Source organism: Plasmodium cynomolgi, chromosome 8 (genome assembly GCF_000321355.1).
Source record: "Plasmodium cynomolgi strain B DNA, chromosome 8, whole genome shotgun sequence".
NCBI lineage: Eukaryota > Apicomplexa > Aconoidasida > Haemosporida > Plasmodiidae > Plasmodium > Plasmodium cynomolgi.
In genome coordinates this window covers 1,047,030-1,066,995 of record NC_020401.1, presented here as the reverse complement: position 1 = coordinate 1,066,995, position 19,966 = coordinate 1,047,030, and the positions used below count along the sequence as shown (strand labels likewise).

Below are 19,966 nucleotides of genomic sequence, written 5' to 3'. Positions count from 1 at the left end.
TTTTTTTTTTTTTTTTTTTTTGCGGAGCTTTTGCTTAGCCTCTTCTTTTCTTGTGCGCTTCGACAAATAGCGGGGCGCAAAAAGAAGGAAATTATTTTTGTCCTTCGTAGGGGGGAGAATTTTGCTTTGCGTGATTTCGCTACAAGTTTTTCTTTTCCTTCTTTTTCTTCTTTTTCTTCTTTTTCTTCTTTTTCTTTCTTTTTCTTTCTTTTTCTGTTTCCCTTTTTTTTTTTTTCTTTCCCCTTTTTCTTTTTTTTTCTTCCCCAATTTTTATGAGCTGTGGAAAAGAGGTAACCCCGGAAAGCTGATGGGGATCCCGCGGGGCACCTCCCCCCCGTCGATTCTTTGGCTCCCTCACTGCTTCACCGCTTTCTTCAGAGTCGTAGTTTTTCTAAAAAATTTTGCGCAACAGGGTGAGTGTACACTATGCTGTGATCCCCGCGCACGATTCGCAGACTTGGCAGACGTAGCAGACTGGGCAGACGTAGCAGACTTGGCAGACTGGGCAGACGTAGCAGACTTGGCAAACTTGGCAGACTTGGCAGACCTCGCATGTTTCACACCTGCCGCCTTTGCTCGCGTGGGTGGAGGCTCGTTCGGCTAAGTAGGCACATGTACCTGCAGAGAGTCAGGGAAGGCCGCGAAGGAGTGTTTATTTCCGCCTGCCTTTTTATTCCTTGTTAAGTCCCCATTCCGTCGCTTCTTTCCCCGCCGTCCACTTCTTCCCTGCGTGCAAAGCGCAACTATGACTGCATCCCCACCGTTGAGCTTACGTTGGGAAAAAAAAAAAAAAAAAGAGTAAGCATGGAAGGGCAACACGTAGTAGGCAGGGAGGAACGATTCAACCTCGTATTGCGACACGTTAAGTTGTTCTCGCAGCGCGTCGTGTTGGGTGACTCCCTCCAGTGTGCATATCTCCTCTTGGATCGTTAGGGGACAAACGAAGGGCAACGTTTTCCAGCCTTTTTATTTTGCCCCCCTCCCCTTCTTCTCAGCCGAACTCCGCAGGGAGAAACCAAATGGGAGTATACAAAAAAGTAAAATAAAATAAAATATAATAAAATAAAATAAATATAATATAATAAAATAAAATAAAATCTAATAAAATAAAAAAAATAATAAAATGGACAATTCATTTGGCGTTTTCCTCCAACTGGAAAAGCACCACAGGCATCGCAGCAGTGGTGGAAGGACACACAATTATTAAAATTTCCCAGAAACAGGTTTGCATGACTTATTCTTCGTTTCGCTCACCGTGTGCATTCGTTCGGTTGTGTTGCTTCCTCTGGAGGTCTCAATGGAGCAGCTCCCCCGAGGAATGTGCTACCGCTTCAACGGAGGATCACTTCGTCTTATTTGCATCGCCAGAAAATCACTTCGAAATGGTCTACTTAAAGCGAATTAGTTTGGAGGGCAAATAAATGGACGTTCTTTTTTTTTTTTTTTTTTGCATCTCGAAAGGTGGCTAATATGAAAAGAAAATGCCACCAAGATGGGGAAAGACAAAGGATGAGTTTCCTATTTTTGTTTTCCCCTTTTCGAGAGGATCCGTACAACTTCAAAAAATTAATCGGCTCGACTGATGTAAGGAGATAAAGAGTAACGAACAAATAAGCAGAGTTACGAATCCGTAGAAATACTCAACGTCGGTGGACCGAAAAGAAAGACAGCGCATTGATGCTCTCATGTGTGTAGATCTTCCCGTTCTACATCCCTGGATGGAGGACATGAGAGATGCAAGCTACTCTGATAGGCAGGACAAAACCATTCGAATTCTCGTCACCAACAGCTCATCGACGCGACATGACGCGCCCCTCCCCCTCCGATCAGGCATGCCAACCATTCTAACTTAAAATGTTAAAGCAATTAAAAAGGGGGGTTTAAAAAGGTTATCATTAAAATTGTGCACCGACATGTGCACCGACATGTACACCGACATGTACACCGACATGTACACCGACATGTACACCGACATGTACACCGACATGTACACCGACATGTACACCGACATGTACACCGACATGTACACCGACATGTACACCGACACATGCACGTACACGCGTACAAGACATGTCCGTGCGCATGCATTTGCCCTCCTGCACACAGGCGCAGGACTGGACTGGACTACATTAATCAAAGTTAAAGGGAAAAAAAAAAAGACTAATTATACTATAAAAAAAGGAAATATAAACAAATAATGGCACACGGTACGGGGGGAGCGGTGAAGCGAAGTGCGGAGCAGAACCATCCGTGCATGCTAACATGTGCCATTAAACAAGGGGCATACAAAAAAAAAAAAAAAAAATAGGTGAGATGAGGTGAGGCGAGACGAGATAGGAGGTAGGAAGGACGAGCGAGACGAGGGTGCGGCCCGGGCTGCCTCCTCTGTGAACATCGCAGCGCGGAAGCTGTTCTCTTGTCTACTGTGACGTGACGTGCCCCGTTGGGCGAACGTATTCGTTCACTAAAACAGGGGGGGCCAGAGGTGGGGACTGAAAAATGACGTAGCTGGTGGGGGGTGAGAAATGACCTAGTTGGGGGGGTACTACGAAATGACGCAGCTGGTGGGGATGCCAAACGATGGTGCCTCCTCGGGGGAGACACCCCTAACTTTGCCGTGGTGCCTACAAGAGACCCCGCTGCGGGGGCAACCTTCCCCGACTTCTCCACACTGTTCCTACACCTGCGTGCATTCGTTGAGCATTCTTCCGGCCGCTAACCCGGCCGCTAACCTGACCGCTAACCTGACAGCTAACCCGGCCGCTATCCCGCTAACCCGACCGCTATCCCGCTATCCCGCTATCCCGCCACCCCCTCAGGCACTAAAAACAAAGGGGTCGAAAAGATAGTTACGTACGTCAAAGTTATCCGACACAGAATTCCTTGACCCCTTGCTCTGGAAAAAAACGGAAGCCAAATAATTCACACAATAAGTTTCGTAGATCTGGATATTATTTATGATCATAATTTCGGACAAGACATCGCAGTTCTTAAATTTGTTCATAATTTTGTGAATGCGCTTCTGTCGTATATCCTGGATGAGACCTGCGCAGGGGGGGAGAGTGAGCGTACATGAAGAAAGTGATAAGTGAGCGGAGGGGAAGCGCCGCAGGGGGGAGGGGAAGCACCGCAGGGGGGGGCCTTCTCGAGAGCCCATCGCGAGGGCCCCTCTCGACTGCCCATGGCGACTTCGCCATATGGTCATACCGCCGTTCCGCCGATCCGCGATACACCGATACACGGCTCCGCCTCTACACCGTGCCGCCGCTCCGCCTCTACACCGATACACCGCTCCGCCGCCACACCGCTCCACCTTACCTGCCACTTTGAGGATGTACTTGTAGGGGGTGCGCTGGCCTATGGTCTCGATCGGCGTGGAGTTCTTAAACGCGTTGTTTTCGAGAAACATGGAAGAAATCTCGAAGAAGAAGGGACTGGGTAGGTCCGTCAACTCGTGCATGTCTTCAAACTCCTTCTTGTAAATATTCTTTAAATTATCGATGTAAAACCAAAAGGGGAACTCTACCGTAGCAAGTCCTTCCTGACTTAATTCTTTAGCAATATACACAGGATACCATTGCCTTTGTCCCGACTTCATCTTTTTGAAGTCGAACCCTTCCACCTCTGATAAGTCCAAGTAGGGAATATCCGCCAAAGCTTTAACGACTACTAATTCGTCCAGGGCCTTCTGCCATATGATGTGATTAATTGATTCCTCAAAAAGGTAATAAATCGAAATTTTATTCAGCTCTACAAAGTGAGGATTAAATTTCATAGGAAGGTATTCTATATGTTCTTCCACATGCTCATTAGATGTTAGAATGCTTCTGTTGATGAAGGATGGAGCGGTGACATTTTTGTCATTAATATAGATCGCTTGGTTAATCGTTTCGATATTATCCTGTTGAAGTTCGCTATTCTGTAGATAGGTATATATATTGATCAAATTATCAAATACGTAGTTTTTTTTAAATTGCTTTCCCTTCACAAAAATGACATTACTCTTAAAGCAATTATATGCATTGGATAATTGGGGAGGGAAATTCTTCATACTCTTAAAACTCCTATATAAATTAATAACCTTTTCGTATACACTTGTTAATATTTTTTTGGTGCAATAACTTTCTTCTGTGTCTAGCTCCGAGATCGCTGCATCTAACTTATCTAATGTCGTTTCTAGTAGAATCAAATGGTCGTTATTTATTTGTATATTTTTATTTCCAATAAGATATTGATCCCTTATGTAGAAAATATTATACACTTCTTCACATGACTCAATATTTTTTATTGGCAGTTTTGGAAAATTCTCCAGAACTACATTCGATTCGTTGTTTAACAATTCGATTGCCGCTAGTTTACTGAATGGGGGTTCTTGGATGACTCCCGCGAAGCTTCCGCTGTTATTGCTTGCTCCTGCTCCGCCCGCAACTCCAACCCCTCCTGGCGCCTTCTGATACTCACTACTGTGCTTGTGGAGAAATCCGCTGTGGTTGCTGCTAACCGCTCTGCTCGTCTCGTACGCCTTCCGACGGGACTTGTCACTCATGAAAATTCTCCCCTTGTTTTTTTTTACGGATGCTTTGCACAGTTTTGCTTTTTTTATTCGTTTTTTTTTAAATATGGAAAACACATCTGACATTTTTAACAAGCAGGAGATTCTCGTGTCTGCCCAATTGTTGCCCCCAATTAGTCGCTACTTTTGCCCTACTTTTTGCCCAATTTTTGCCCTACTTTTTGCCCAGTTTTTTTACCACTATTTTTGCCCTACTTTTTGCCCTACTTTTTGCCCTACTTTTTTACCTCTATTTTTGCCCAATTTTTGCTCTTGCTTTGCGCTTTTCTCCTCCCTCTGTGCCGCCCCTCCCCGGCGCGTCAATCACTCGTGCGTTGCTCCGGTGGGCGCTCGGCCGCGTGTCGGGGCATGTTCCTCGGTCACACCGCCGGGGTTGCGCTTCCTCTCCAACGCTTCCTGCCTAACGCTTCCTCTATAGCGCTCACCTGTCTTGTCCTCTTCCGCCTGTCTCTCCCCTTCTGTATCTCTCCCCTTCTGTATCTCTCCCCTTCTGTGCTCTCCCCTTCTGTGCTCTCCCCTTCTGTATCTCTCCCCTTCTGTGCTCTCCCCTCTGCGCTCGCCTGACGCCGCGTCGCCAGCCACCTCAGGTTGCTTCTTCTGTTGTTGCGCGCCTCGGTGTGCCCCTCGCCCGTGCCGTGTTCGCATTCATTCTTCTGCTGCCTTGCGCGTACGTGCCTGGCCTCTTTCCTCCCGTCCAGCGAGTTGGCTGCGGTGGGTCCTGCTGCGGTGGGTCCTGCTGCGGCGGTCCTTCTGTGGCGAGTCTAGCCGCGGTGCGTCTAGCTGCGGTGAGCCTGCCTCCAGCTCGTCCGAATGGAACGCTGCCACCTCTTCTGCGGTTCGCTCTCCCTGTGCGCGTGTCTCGCGTGTTCAATCTCACGGACTGGCTTCGGTTGCTCCGGTTGCTGCGTCTGCTTCGGTTGCTGCGTCTGCTTCGGTTGATGCGTCTGCTTCCGTTGCTACGTCTGCTTCCGTTGCTACGTCTGCTTCCGTTGCTACGTCTGCTTCCGTTGCTACGTCTGCTTCCGTTGCTGCGTCTGCTTCGGTTGCTACGTCTGCTGTTACAGGTAGCCCGGTTCGGATCGCCTTAATCGCCTCTTTCCCTTCACACGTTGGCTGCCGAGCGGAGGGAGTTCTCTCGGCAGGTGCGCTGGTCTTTGGCGGAACGATTGCGACTCCGAGTTAGGACTGCGCTATATCGTGACAACTGCTTTGCCTCCCCTTTCTCCGCCCGCGCACGTGCACATAAGTGTGTGCACAGGTAACTCCGCGCGTCACTGCCTGTGTGTACGAACGCTGCGCACAAGCATGTTCATTCGTGTGTGTGCGCGTCCGTACGTTCGTTCATCTGTTTAAGCGTTCGTACGTGCGTGCGTGTGCTGCTTTGTTCGCGCAGGTGTGTTCGCGCACGTATGTTCGCGCACGTACGTTCGTGCACGTGTGTTCATATGTGCTGGCATACGCGTGGGCGCGACTCCTTCAGTCATGATTATCCGCTTCGCTTCGCTGCGGCGCGCGGGTCAGCCCTCTCTCTCTCGTTCTCTCGTGCTCTCTCTGGAATTGCTCCTTTCTAGGCTCGTTCACCGTGTTGACAGAGTGCGTCACTTTCCGTTAGCGTCAAGGGGGGAAGAAGGATACATAAAGTGTTATCTCCTTGCGTCAGGGAAAGTTATATAGTCGCTGCCTCCTCTTGCGCAGCTGTGCCATTCTGTGTCACTTGTTACCATTCCAGCCAGTTTGCGTTATTTTCCTCTATTCCGGGGACGGACTAACACTACTTGGTGGTATGAAGCAGCAGCTGGAGGTGGGGGAGGAGGCGACGCCGTGTGTTCCGAGTGAGCACTTTTGCAGTGTGCGTTTTTTTTTTTTTTTTTTTTTTTTCCTCGCACTTGGCGCAGTTTGGGGGCATTTCCATCACTGCTATTTGGTATGCATATATATTTTCCTTTCCTGGGAGAAACTTATTTGTAATAAATTAAGAAAGAAAAAAAAAAAATGAATCCCGCCATGTGTTAGCAGTATGGCAAAAATTTTCACCCTTTCTCCACCTTGCGTTTTCTTTTTTTTGATGTGTACTTTTGTGTTAGGCCTCTCCGTGTTGCTTCTTCTCACCACGTTCTGTTTGTTGTGCCCCCCCTGAAGGGTTCAAAAAGAGTTTAGAAGAGTCGAGAAAGAGATCGTTGGACGGAAAAATTGTTTACCATGTGATGGGCCAAGAGAGGGGGGAGGGGAGGCCAGTTTGTGTCCTCCCCAAATGATCACTTCAGCACAAAGTTGCTGCTACTCCATGTCCACGTTACGCACTGCAACACTGCCAATTCGTGGACGCCTCCGTTGGTTTGGTCTCCTTCTCCGGAGAAGAACCCACTTCTCTGTTTACAAACGGTGGACGGACAGGAGCGCACCTTTAACAACATAGACAGCAGTGCCCACCACAGTGTGTAATCTGGAGAGAGCAGTTTGAAGAATTCGAGGAGGGGGGGGAGGTGACTCCACAAATTAGCACCAACCCTAGGTGGCACAAACCCCTTACACCCCTTCGCTCGAATGCCGAGGAAACCCCCCACAGGGATAGTGTGGTCATCCAAAAAAAATCACAATAAAAAGAATTAAAAAAAAAAAAAAACAGTAGGGAATAATGGCAAAGGAACGCCACAGTAATGTCATGTTTACGCCAAACGTTTTACGCTTAAAAATTTTAAAAAACTAAAAAAAAAAAAAAAAAGGGAATGATGGAAGGTGCACTAAATGGGCTGTCCATCCAATTTGCCAAAATTCCAAGCCATTACATTTTGGACGGTTCGAACAAATGCGGGGAGGGGTGGGGGCAGAACCACTGTAAGCAATGCACGTGGGTATGCTAACACACAAAAAACAACGTGAATCCCAGGAGGGCGCGGGACGTATGAAGCTAAGGCCACCTCCGCGCTTAACAAGGGACAGGTGGGTGTGCGTGGCGGCGGCATGCAAGTGTGAAACTATGCACACGAGTAGCGAGATGCACGATAGAGGATGCGAGATGCACGATAGACGATAGACGATGCGCGCACTCGTCCATCTTGAGGATTCAACATGGAGGAGGTCCGCGTGCGCTCAAATGGGTGTGATGACCCCCCGAGGGAGAAGACTTCCATCGAGCGGGCCAAATGGAAGCTTCCTCCTCTCAGTCATTAAAAAGCAGCGCTAAATAAAAAAAAAAAAAATTTTTTAAGAAGGTAGATATATACATAAACAAGTGGGGTAGGCACACGGGATGAGCAGTGATGAGCAGTGATGAGCAGTACGCCTGTGTTGGTTTTTTTTTTTTTAATTCACGCCAACTGTGGCAGTGCCGCTAATCCTCCGACTTGCGAAGGAACTTGATGCCCCTGCCTTTGTACGCGTCCTCCTTCAGTTTCTTCGGAGCCGGAGAATTCTTTCTAGACCCCACGCTATACCCCAGCGCCTTTATTTTCGTACAAGGGTTCCTCAACTCGTTGGAGGTGAAGCACAGCTTCCTCCCCTGCACAGTTTCGATGCTTTTGTTCCGCTTCCTAGTACAATCTGAAAGGATTTTGGAGCTTCCATTGTCCAAATCTGCTTCTGCATCAGCTGTGGAGAAGAAACTACTTGCTTTTTTCTGACTCTGTTCATTAGTTGTCCCTTTCAGCATAACGTTCCCAGGTGGTGCGGACGGAGTGGTGTTACCATGGCCGGTTGTAGGGAGGGCGTCACTCATATGAGGGGAAGAAACTGATAGGGGGGGCGGTACTACTGGAATGGTAGCAGGATGAGTGCCAGTAGGACGAGAGGCAGCAGGGCGAGAGGCTGTAAGCGGTGTGATGATGCTCCCCCCAATGCTGTCCCCCCTGGACAGCTCCATGCTCCCACCCCGATATCGCGCAAAATTGTTTTCATTAAGGATAAGGTTTAAATTATCGTCGATTTTATCGAAGAGGCACTTAAAGTTTATGTTTTTCTGTAAAGAAAATTCTTCGATTTCTTTGAGGACTTCTTCCCTCACGTGGTTGTAGTTCAGATCGCCATAGGGCTGACGACAGCAAGGAGGTAAGTCCGTCGTCTCGCAGCCATTACTAGGGGGATCTACGCCATGCATATTGGCCTCACCCGATGTGGCATCACTAAAGTGGGCGAAGCTGTCACTGGCGTAGGAGCGCACCTTTTCAATTTCCGCGTGAATATCCTTCCCTTCATGCTGGACGGGAGTATCCCAACTGGGAAGCTCCACACACTCATCATTTTGATCAGCTCCATTTTCTCGAAACAGTTGTAGCAGTTCTCCCATGTGCAAGTCACATTTATTGAGGTGTTCCCCATAGTTGCCATTACATAGATTAACCTCCTCCATATGTCTCACCGTCAATTCTTTTACCTGCTTCTTCCAATCGTCAAGTTGGTCCCTTTCTTGCAAAACTGCTCTCGAGAGGTCACTGTAAAGCACCTCTTTTTCTTTCTTATTATTCGATGTATTAACCTCAAGCAGGTTTGCAATCTTCGCAACATTTTCGTTGTTCCCTTGGATAATATTTCTGTAAGTGTCATCAATCTTCTGCATGTTACTCTCCATTTTCTTTTGCTCACAAATAAATTGAGTATCCACATCTGTAAATACAAAATTTAGATGCTCATAATAGGAGTTCACTTTTTGGTTTATCAGATCAGCGGACTGGAGGTAATACAGATTATCTCTATCACATCGTTCTTCATGATTTAAAAAGTATTCTTCAAGGGTACTTATCGAGTGGGTAACCATTTTTTTAAATTTATTTTTTGATTCATCGTGTAGCTGGTTGGACAGTAAATGTAGCTTCCTATTCACTGTGTCATTCATTTGCTTGACATTTTTTTGGATCACTGTTTTGATTTCTTCCATTACTTGGTTCTGAAAAAGGTTCATATCTTCCCTGATGCTTGTTCTGTATGTCTCCACAATTTTTTCTTTATCTTTGTTTAAACTGGATTCGAAGTACTCATAATCACTTCGTAGCTGTTCTACCAATTTGGTTAACTTCTCCCTTTCTTCATTCAGGGTCTGTACTTTTTTTTTCATGTCTTTTTTTAATTTTTCAAATTCGCTCTTTAAGTATAGATGTAGTAGATGGCTTACATTTTGCATGTGCTGTAGGGACTCCTTAACTGTGCTTTCTTCCTTGGAGTGATAGCTCTCGACTTGGCTCAATACTTGACGCGCTTCATCACACTGCGCTAGATCTCGCAGCGCGGTCAGCAATGCCCCTGCTTTTCGGCGGTTCGGCTGGGGAGTCGTCTCCAATGGGCTCGCCGAATCGGGGCAACCACTCCGCTCATTCGAAGCGGGGCAACCACTCCGCTCAGTCGAAGCGGGGCCGCTGCTCCGCCGGTGCGTCACCTCGGCCAGGTCCACCCTGCAGGCTAGGAACTCCCGCGTGAGTTCCCCCAACTGGAGAAAACAATTCCGGTCATGCTTCTCCATAGCGTCTACCTTGTCCAGGAGAAAACTGAGGAGGGTGCTCTCCCGCAGGACCGTGTCTCTGTTCAGTCCTTCCAAATGGTCCAAAGATTTCATGATGGCCTCTTTCCCCAGTGCCATGTCTCCCTTTGCCTTCCCAAGCACAGTCGCGATGAGGCTGCAAACCTGGTTCACGGTGGAGTAATCTTTGTTCTTCCTCCTCCTGAAGTTAGAAATAGTATCTCTAAATAAATCGGAGATCTTCTTCTGCGTCTGCGCGAGTAGATTGACGTTCTGTTGGTACTCCCCCTGGGTGTGATGGAACTCTGATAGGAGATACCTCGTAACGCATTTCTCCTCGGACAGCTTCTTTACCAAAAGGTCGTAAACCAATTGGATGTTCCTACACTTGGAAAGGACGTCCTTCAGTAAGTGAACAATCTGATTCTGCACATCATCTGTGTAGTCCATTTTGTTCAAAAGAGTTTTAATTTTTTTACTTTTTTCAAAAAGAATTTTTTCCTTTTGTAGTAATATTTCTCTATTTTTTTTCAAGCTATTCTGTATATTGATATATTCCTCATTATCCAAATAGACTCCTCGTTTTTCTCGACTTAAATTCAGCGCATTCTTCAATTTCTCTATTTCGTTGTTTAAGTCTTTTATTTTTAACTGCTTCGTCGTTTTGACATTAATTTCTGGTCTATTTTTAATATTTTTCGCTCGAAAAACATAATCTAGCGTACTCAACGTTTCATCAATACAGAGAGAGGATGGAGAAATGGTGGCTACAATAAAAGTTTTCGTTTTCCCTCCTAGTGAGTCCTGTAATAATCGAGTCAATTTAGAATCCCTGTATGGGATGTATGACGAATTTTCAATCAGTGCATTAATAACTCGACCCAAAGTTAGCAAGGACTGATTTATATTGCAACTTTCTTGCTGTCTAACTTTTAAATTTCCATAAGAACTCTTCAATGCGTTTTCACTACCAGCTAAATCTACTAAATTGAGCTTCCCTATTTTGGTAATACTCTCTCCATCATTATTCAGGTCCTTCATAATAAGAGTTATAGCAAAAATTGAATGACTTCTACTCGATTTTTTATTGTATGACGTTTCCGCAGTTCTCCTTTTTTTGATAGCAGAACAGATTAAATAATAAATTTCTTCAAAAGAATTTATACTCTTTTCTTCCAACTTGTCTACATTTAATCCTTTATTTTTGTTTGTCGTATCTTCATAGATTTTGAGTTTGTTAGACTCACTACTGGTGCTCAGTAAGTCACATAATTCTTCATTGTAAATTTCTAGGTAGCTCACTTTTATGACAAAATCGTAGGAGCTTTTCTCTACGTTGTATATATCTCCTGTGGTGCTACCTTCTTTTTTTTCCTCCGGGGATTCGTACAACTCGCTTCTGTTTGCAGACCCACGTCTGGACAGGCCCTTCGGCGGCGACGGGTCGCTCCCCCCATGAGGGGCAGTCCCGCCTAGGGGTGCAACTCCCGTCTGCGGTGCTACCCCCGTCTGCGGTGCTACCCCTGTGTGCGGTGCTACCCCTTTGTGGACTGCTACCCCCGCCGTGGGGACTTCCCCCCCCTCGCTTGCGCAACTATTGCGGCGCCACGCAATCTCCTCCTCCTCCCCTACCAACCTCGCCGACTTGTACTCCTTTCTGCGATTTAAAATGTCGAAAATTCTCTTCGCGACGCGGAAAATGATCCCCGTGTCGTCACTGTCACACAACTCGTAGTAGTAGTTTAAGTCGCTGTTAATGCTGTCGTTCAGGTCCATCTTTTTATTCTCATTATGCTTCAGGTGCTCCAGGATCCTCCCTTCCATGGTGTAAGTTTTTCCGGTGCCCGTCTGGCCGTAGCAGAACAGCGTGCAGTTGAACCCTTCCAGGACCTGAGGGGGGGAAGCGAATTGAAGAGGGGAAGCGCCGTGAGGGGGGGAAGCGAAGTAAACGAGGAAGAACGCCATGTGTGCACATCTGCCCTGCCTTCCCCCTTCCGAAAAGAACAACTCAGGGGTGTTATAACAAATTGGGACAGACACCCAAGGTGGCAGAAACATGTCGATGGTCGGGAAGTGGAAGTTCTCCCCTGCTGGGAAGCCGGAACCACCACCGACATCACCCTCGGAACCACCGCCATCACCACACACCCCATGGGGGTATTACCTCATCGACTATTCGGAAAATGTAATTATTAAACAAGGTTCTTTGATCCACGTCCTTGTCGCAGGCATAGTCGAAGCTGTACTTCTTCTCATAAATCTCGTTGTTCCTGTTCAGAGTTAAGATCACTTCATTGCCCTTTATTTTGACGACCTCCTCGTTGTTTACGTCATTTTTCTCCTTTTCATTTAGGGGTCTGCAGCGAACTATTACTTTTATGTTAACACAGCTGGGTTTGTCATTTTGGTAGGAGTTCCTCAGCATTGTACTTTGCTTGGCTCTTCCGTCCATGCGGGTGGCGCGGGAGTGGGGACTGCTGTGGGGACTGGAGTGGAGTCTGGTGTGCAGTCTGGTGTGGGGACTGCTGTTGAGTCTGGTGTGTGCGTCCGCGAATGTGTGTAGCCACCTCTGAGGCGGGTGTGTGTGTATGCGCCCAGGGTAGTCCCCAACCGGAGGCGCAAGCTTCTTGGAGAAAAGGGCCCTCTCCAGGCAGTGGCCGTATCATCATTAGGCAATCGGGCGTTCACACAAATGAGCGCGCTCACGTGTTACGAACTCGCATAATTGACGTGTGAAAAAAAAAAAAAAAGAGGATGCTGTAATTGGCAGGAAAAATGAGATGGAGAAGCAGCAGGCAAAAAAAAAAAAAAAAACGCTCAATGGCGAAGCGGCAAAATATTCCCAGCGAGTGGGCCAAAAAAGGAAATAAATAGCGCAAGCACAAATTGGTGTTTTCAAATGGGCCTCAGTTAGGGGCAAACTCGTCAACATTCTCGTCCAAGTGCACTTCTCCGCCAATTTGCGCTTAAGCCGGCCAAGGCACCAACGAAAAGGTCAACACGTCTGCCAACGAATCGGTCAACACGTCTGCCAACGAATCGGTCAACACGTCTGCCAACGAATCGGTCAACACGTCTGCCAGCGAATCGGTCAACACGTCTGCCAACGAAAAGGTCAACACCTGTCAACGGATCGACCAATTATCTCTTATGCTCCTTCGGAGCCCTATGTCGCTACACATCTCGTCGCTTTAAGAGGAATGGCCCAACCTCCATAGCAACGTTTAGGCGTAGCTAGAGAAAACAAACCACAGGGGCAAAAAGGGAAAAAAAATGTCTAAATTTGCGCACTTGGCTAGTTTGGCGGATCTCCCACTACCCAAGCACAAATTACACCTGTGAGCATTCAAAATGGCGATGGACACAGATGAGTTGGAAAAAACGAACAGGCTGCTCGCGCGTGCTCAAAGGTGTCGTGTAAGTTCCCCGTTCGCGCAATACGACCCAGCTTGCGCTAAAAAAAAGGAAGAGACCCGTAAAAATGGAGAGCACAAATGGGAGATAACTATTGTTCTTTAAAAGCGAAGAGGATGAGGTCTTCCCCCGTACGAAGGGTGCACAACGAGGGAATCAAACATTTGTGCCAAGTGAAAGCGTCAGCCGTGAGGCGGAAAATGGGCACCGAGAGAAAAAGGCGCTCCAGCATTGCACATGCAGGCATGCAGATGTGCATATGTGAAGATATGCAGATAGGCATTTTTTTGCGGGTGATATGCTTGTCTATTTTTAAGTACCGCCTTTATAAGGCGCGCTTCTAGTGACACATTTTTTGTGCGCATAATGCCCTCATTTGGAGTGGTACCTGTGGACGTTCAGAATGTTCAGCACTTCGTTCCTGCCTTTTTCTCGTGTGTGAGGAAAAATAATAAAGTGGGCCTACCCCTTTTTGTACACTGCCCTGTGCACCTCTTTTATCATTTCTCTTTGAAGTCCTGCACAGCACAACGAAGCTTAGCTTACAACGAGGGTGAAGAATAACCCATGAGGGGAGGGGGGGAGATTCATTAACGCTGAGCTGCTTATCTGTACGTTCACTATGCGCAGTTAGGGACGAACTGCTTTGCCTTTTTACAAGCATTTTTTTGCCTCCTCTGGTGGTCTCACAGAATATGGCTTTATTTATGGGGGCTCTCTTCCTGCTAAACAGAAACCATTTTTCCCCTTTTGCGGAGGGGTGTCCCTGGGATGAAGTAAAACGGGGTGATGCTCACCGGGGGAAACACCTATCTAGTGATAAGCAAACATTCTAGTGTGGCATACGTAAAGGAATATATGCTCACTGATTTCATTTGGCAGCTGCCTCGGATGGGAATGCAAGCCGAAGGCACAGCCATTTTCGGGGGGGTCTTTTTTAAAAGATGAAACGGGGGAAAGACCATGTTATAGGGAAAAGAACAAAGCGCCTTAACACATGAACATATACCGCGCGGGCCATTCAATGCATCATTTCGAGTCTTACATAGATAATACTAGCTCGTTTGCTCTGCTGCAAACTTTTCAATTAAAAATATCTAGAAGGAAGGTCCATATAAAATTTGAGCGGGGAAATTGTAACATCCCCGCGTCTGTTATTTCCACGCAAGTTGGTAAATTTCGTTTGGCTGATTTTTTTTTTTTTTTCTTTCACCCCATTTTTGCTTATAAGTAACTAGCCTATGAAGGTGACATCGAGAGGGGAAACAAAACTCACAAAACTCGATTTCCTTTTTCGTATTTTGCCACGTTTTAGCTTACTTAAAAATGAGTAACAAATAGGAGAAGAAGCATCCTACTCGTATTCGCGACGCGGGAACCTTCAGGCAACAATTTCGCTTATGCAATTGGCACAGTGCGTTGCCTATATGTATGTAATGCACATAATGTTCGCCCTGCGTTCTTGTGAAGCTGATTTACTTTCCTTTACCCTTCTTTACACTACATGATTATCATTTTTTATTTTTCGGGGGACACATTTGATTCGTCATGCATATGATAAATACTCCTGGTGGGTTCCCAAATGTCCCCACAAAGGTATGCCTCCAAAAAAAAAAAAACCCAAACGCCGCATACGCGTCAGAGGCGACTAAGGGGTTACGACCGTTTTCCGTAGCAGAGTGTTAACCAGAATGTGGGCACATATTAGCAAAAAAAAAAAAAAAAAACATTAAAATGGAAGCAAACGTTTGTTGACTTGTTGACTTGTTAACTTGTTAGCCATTTTTGTGATTCTTCATTTGGAACGAAGCAGTATGGTTCATATTCTTCCTCTTTTTAAGCAGAGCAAAAAAAAAAAAAAAAACCGAGGGTTACCACATTTTGTGCGCAGTGACCGGCAAAAAGGGGCCATGGGGATTTTCCTTCACCCTACGGTGCTAGTGAATTAAGCGCCCCCGACATTACACGATACACGTGATATGACACATGGGATGATGGCCCCACCACGTTAAATTATTAAATCGGTTGCCCCGCCGGGGGTGAGAACGCCCTGTTCGTGAAGCACCATGATGAGCGTGATAATGCGCAGGCGCATGTAATGCATACCATACGGCGTATATAAATAACCGCAATTCTCTTTTGCCTTTGTTCTTTCCTTCTTTTCTTTTTTTCGCTTCTTTCGCCATTTCGCTCTTTCGCTTTTCGCCTTTTTTCTTTTTCCCATCGCCAAAATTTAAAAAATATTCGATTTTTTTTCTTTTCGCTTAAACAAATTGCCGCAACGCAAGCTTTGAAGAAAAACAGTGTTCCCCTTGAAGCAAAAAAGATTAAGCAAAATTGACGCAAAGCATACCGCGTAAAACATACATCTCCAGTAAACCAAACTGAGAAAAAGCTTTTTCAACCATCCGTACGAAAGTGTTTCAACTACTGAGATAAGATAACATGGCAACAACTTTGGATGTTCAGGTAAGTTAAAAGTCAGAGGAGATTAAGCAGAGCATATATGTATGCAGCATTGAGTGGGGACTATGTTGATATCCAAAACGAAAATAAAGTGAGATGGGGATTTCTCAACAATTCTTGATGGGCACACTGCTATGACGTTATATTTGGAAACACCTTTTGGCTGTTTGGAAAAAAAAAAAAAATCCCCCATAATTTGCCTGAACCGTTCAGGCGAAAATGAACAAATTTTGACTTTGTCGCATTTTATAGCAAAAAATGTTCCACACCCGTACCAAAATAATTTTTTTTTCTTCCTTTTTTTTTTTTTTTACTTATGCTTAGCATGAGAGGGCCTACCAAAAGCAGGAGGGAGCGAGTTTTTTCAACTCCAAGAAAATAAAGAAGGGCTCCAAGAGCTACACGAGGTATTGGAAAAAGGTCGGCTTAGGATTCGCCACCCCGAAGGAGGCCAAGGAGGGCGTGTACGTGGACAAAAAGTGCCCCTTCACCGGAAATGTTTCCATCAGAGGGCGCATATTAAAGTAAGGAAAAAAAGGAAAAAAGAAAAACGAAAAAGGAAAAAGGAAAAAAGAAAAAAATGGACCGAACGGCTGGGGTGTCTCTTTACGTGGTCCTCGCACGCGCACCGAAAGGGAGATAGCCAGTTGATATCTCTTTACCACCCGCTTGCCGCCTACGAAATGCGAGTGTTAATTTTTTTTTTTTTTACAAACGCAGGGGTATGGTAATTTCGAGCAAAATGAAGAGAACAATTATTATAAGAAGAAATTACCTACATTACGTAAAAAAGTACAACCGATTTGAAAAGAGACATAAGAACATCCCATGCCACTGCTCTCCATGTTTCGACGTGAAGGAAGGAGACATCGTCACCGTCGGACAGTGCAGGTAACACAATTTTTTTGCGCATCGGGCGCGTTGCGTACTCTATTAACTGAACAGTTTACTTATGTACAAAACGCCGCTTTAATTTAGAACAGAGAGCTTTTGCATTCCTTTTTTATTTTTCGGCAACTTGTGTGTAAAATTTGTATTTTGTAAATACTCTCGCGCGAAGCACATATGCTTCCACTTTGCACGCTTTAATTTTTTTTTTCCACCAATTTTGCAGACCCTTGTCCAAAACCGTACGATTCAACGTGTTGCATGTTGAGAAGCACCAAATCTTTGGAAGTGCCAGAAAACAATTTGTTCTGTTTTAACCACACGGAGTGTAGTGCTTACGAATGTATACCTACATGTGCGAATGCGTAAAAATTGCACATTCTATATTTCCTGTGCACACGGTATGAAACGTTTTATGAAATGATTGCAGAGGGTTTCCCCCTTTTTTTTTTTTTTTTTTTTTTTCCCCATTTAAAGAAAAACTAATTGAAAGGCTAGTAAGCATATAAGTATAATTAAGTATGAATAAGTAACAATGAGCACAAATACGATTGTATACGTACGTGCTCACAGGAGGGACACGCCGGCACTCTGTCAATTTGGGAGTATGCTGTTCAAGGGGAACGCCCCCCAAGAGTTGCGCGCCCTCCTTTCATAGCCCGTCCTGCGTTTGCTAAAAATGCACAAAAGGGTGTAACCTGGGGGGGAGTAACCCGTTTGAAATGCCTCAAAAAACGTACAAAATTTCGAAAAAAAATATACGTAAACGATTTCCTGTTGTGATGAAGTATACCCCCGTTTCCAACTCACCAATGAGGACAGCACCTCGCCATTCCACTGGCTGGGCGAAGGAAAAAAATGTTGCACACTGGGCATACCTACGCGCACAAAATTGTGTACCTCCCAACTGAGCAAATTTTATACAAAAATAAGGATAACGCCCGCACGTAATCGCTTTTTTTACATGTTTACTTCTCGCAAAAGGGGGAAAGCTGTGGGGGAAGCAGCATACTCCAGCCTATACATGCGCCTTTGTGCAAATCGGGATGTTGGGCAATGCTTATGTATGACCATCGAAGTTGCCGCAGATTGGACGTTTTTTTTTCGTGCAAGGGGGTACGCCTATTGGGGTGAGCGATAGGAGTGTCACTAAAAGTTCAATCACGCACAATGTTAAACTAAGCTACGGAGTATATCTCTACATTGGTTAAGCGCACAATAGGACATTTTTTTTTTTCTCACTCGTGAGTATCATCACATCAACTAAGAAGCGGATGCAACGCATTTCCAGACGAACAAAATCGGAGGTGATAATCCATTCATGGATGGAAATCACACGGATTATGCAACGGGAGTGCCGAAAAAATGTTTTCCAAGCGGGGACGTTGCGTTTTGCGGTCATTTTGCGTGCCCCAATTAGCTGCCATTTTGTGTACCCTAATTTGCTGTCATTTTGCGTACCCCAATTTGCTGCCATTTTGCGTACCCCAATTTGCTGTCATTTTGCGTACCCCAATTTGCTGTCATTTTGCGTACCCCGATTGGTGCCCATTTTGAATACTCCTACGTGTGCCCCTTGGTGTACGCCTATTCTACTTGTGCCTTTTTTGTGCACTTGCTCTGTTGTGCCCCCCCTGGGCATGTATCATGCGTTCACGACCGTCTCAGTCCTTGGTTCCCTTTTCCCGCGACCAAGTTGAACAATAACCTTAACGCGGTAGAGAATTAAATTGCACATGAAACTTATCCATTCTGTAAACACGCTTTTGCTTTTTTAGGTTTACATTTGCGCGAAGGGCGTGTTGCACTTGCCTTGTTCGTCTGCCCTACTTACCATGTTTGCATTCTTTTGCATTCTTTTGCATTCATTTGCATTATTTTGCATTCTTTTGCATTCTTTTGCATTTTTTTGCATTTTTTTTTTGCATTTTTTTTTTGCATTTTTTTCCTGCGCCTTTGCCTTCCACTTTTGTGTTTCCCTGGTTTACCATTTTTCCTCACGTTTACTCCGTGTGCCTTTTTTTTTTTTTTTTTTCTTGAGTGCTCGGACTTGCCCAACAAATCGAGCCCTCAATTCTCCCCTGCGTGACGGTGAACAGCACCAACTGGGAAAGGAGTTACACTCCAATAGGAAAGGAGTTACACTCCAATAAGAAAGAAGTTACACTCCAGTAGGAAAGAAGCTACACTTCAACGGTTAACCAGTTCGTCAATTTTGCACCAGCATTCTTGGCACTGATCTTAAAAAACACCAGCTTGATGTAAGCATGCACACTTGTGTATCTCCCCCCGGAAAAGGAAAAAAAAAATAAAATAAAATAAAATAAGCGTCATCATATTTGCATTAATCTATTTTTGCGCAAAGGGAAATTTCGCACGACCCCTCCTTTTCGCTTCACACGTTTTTAACTTTCCCCGGGGGGTACTGCGTGGACCGATCACTGCTTCGTCGATCCTGTTAGTCTCGCGCCGACCCGATCAGTCTCACGCCGACCCGATCAGTCTCACGCCGACCCGATCAGTCTCACGCCGACCCGATCAGTCTCACGCCGACCCGATCAGTCTCACGCCGACCCGATCAATCTCGCGTCGACCCGATCAATCTCGCGTCGACCTGATTAATCACACTTTGCTCGCCTTTTTTTTCGTGCCCTTTCCCCCCCTTCACTGCATGTACCCACTCAATCCGTGCATTCCACCAACTCCATGCATTCGTGTGTCCCCTCCCTCATGAGACACAGGCGTGTTTTTATTTGCCCCTCCAGTGAGTGGCTCTTCAACGCTACGTGCGCAGATGCCAATGACGTGGACGCATAGACCTAGTAACGTTTGTGTCACCCCGGTGAGAGGTGACATACGAGCAAACACCAGAACCGCGACGTAAGGGAAGAAGGGCAGCATTCATGGTGCAAGGGATTACAACGCTGGGAGGGGGGTTTCTTTTCTCACTCGATTCTTGCCTAGTCGATTCTTTCCTAGTCGATTCTTCCCTCAGTCGATTATTTCCTAGTCGATTATTTCCTAGTCGATTATTTCCTAGTCGATTATTTCCTAGTCGATTAGTGCCCCAGTTGATTCATTTCCCGCGCGCCCCCTTCTCTGCACGCCCGTGCCTTCATAGAGGGGCCAGCTGTAATAGCACCTATTTGAAGAACGGATGCCAAAAAAGGAAAAAAACT

The 19,966-nt window shown here is 45.9% G+C and overlaps 3 protein-coding genes across 3 annotated transcripts; 1 reads left to right on the top strand and 2 right to left on the bottom strand.

Moving 5' to 3' along the window:
- Positions 1-2,815: 2,815 nt before the first annotated feature.
- On the bottom strand, positions 2,816-4,639 carry PCYB_083230 (hypothetical protein; the record flags this gene model as incomplete). Its single annotated transcript, XM_004222061.1, has 2 exons — positions 2,816-3,045; positions 3,319-4,639. 2 exons carry the CDS (start codon positions 4,637-4,639, stop codon positions 2,816-2,818), a joined length of 1,551 nt encoding a protein of 516 aa, XP_004222109.1.
- Positions 4,640-7,904: 3,265 nt separating this feature from the next.
- Positions 7,905-12,444, bottom strand: PCYB_083220 (kinesin-related motor protein; the record flags this gene model as incomplete). Its single annotated transcript, XM_004222060.1, has 2 exons — positions 7,905-11,909; positions 12,184-12,444. The coding sequence occupies 2 exons, from the start codon at positions 12,442-12,444 to the stop codon at positions 7,905-7,907; spliced, it is 4,266 nt and encodes a 1,421-aa protein (XP_004222108.1).
- Positions 12,445-15,711: 3,267 nt separating this feature from the next.
- On the top strand, positions 15,712-17,300 carry PCYB_083210 (40S ribosomal protein S11). The gene is made up of 4 exons (XM_004222059.1): positions 15,712-15,902; positions 16,224-16,423; positions 16,620-16,790; positions 17,014-17,300. Exons 1-4 carry the CDS (start codon positions 15,879-15,881, stop codon positions 17,102-17,104), a joined length of 486 nt encoding a protein of 161 aa, XP_004222107.1. The 5' UTR covers positions 15,712-15,878; the 3' UTR covers positions 17,105-17,300.
- The last annotated feature ends 2,666 nt before the right edge of the window (positions 17,301-19,966 follow it).

What these genes read in the sequence shown, in the direction of transcription:
- PCYB_083210 (XM_004222059.1), top strand. Translation starts at nt 15,879, where the DNA reads ATGGCAACAACTTTGGATGTTCAG. An exon ending in CAACAACTTTGGATGTTCAG is followed by an intron (nt 15,903 to 16,223) that starts GTAAGTTAAAAG and finishes ACTTATGCTTAG; the next exon opens with CATGAGAGGGCCTACCAAAA. An exon ending in ATCAGAGGGCGCATATTAAA is followed by an intron (nt 16,424 to 16,619) that starts GTAAGGAAAAAA and finishes TTACAAACGCAG; the next exon opens with GGGTATGGTAATTTCGAGCA.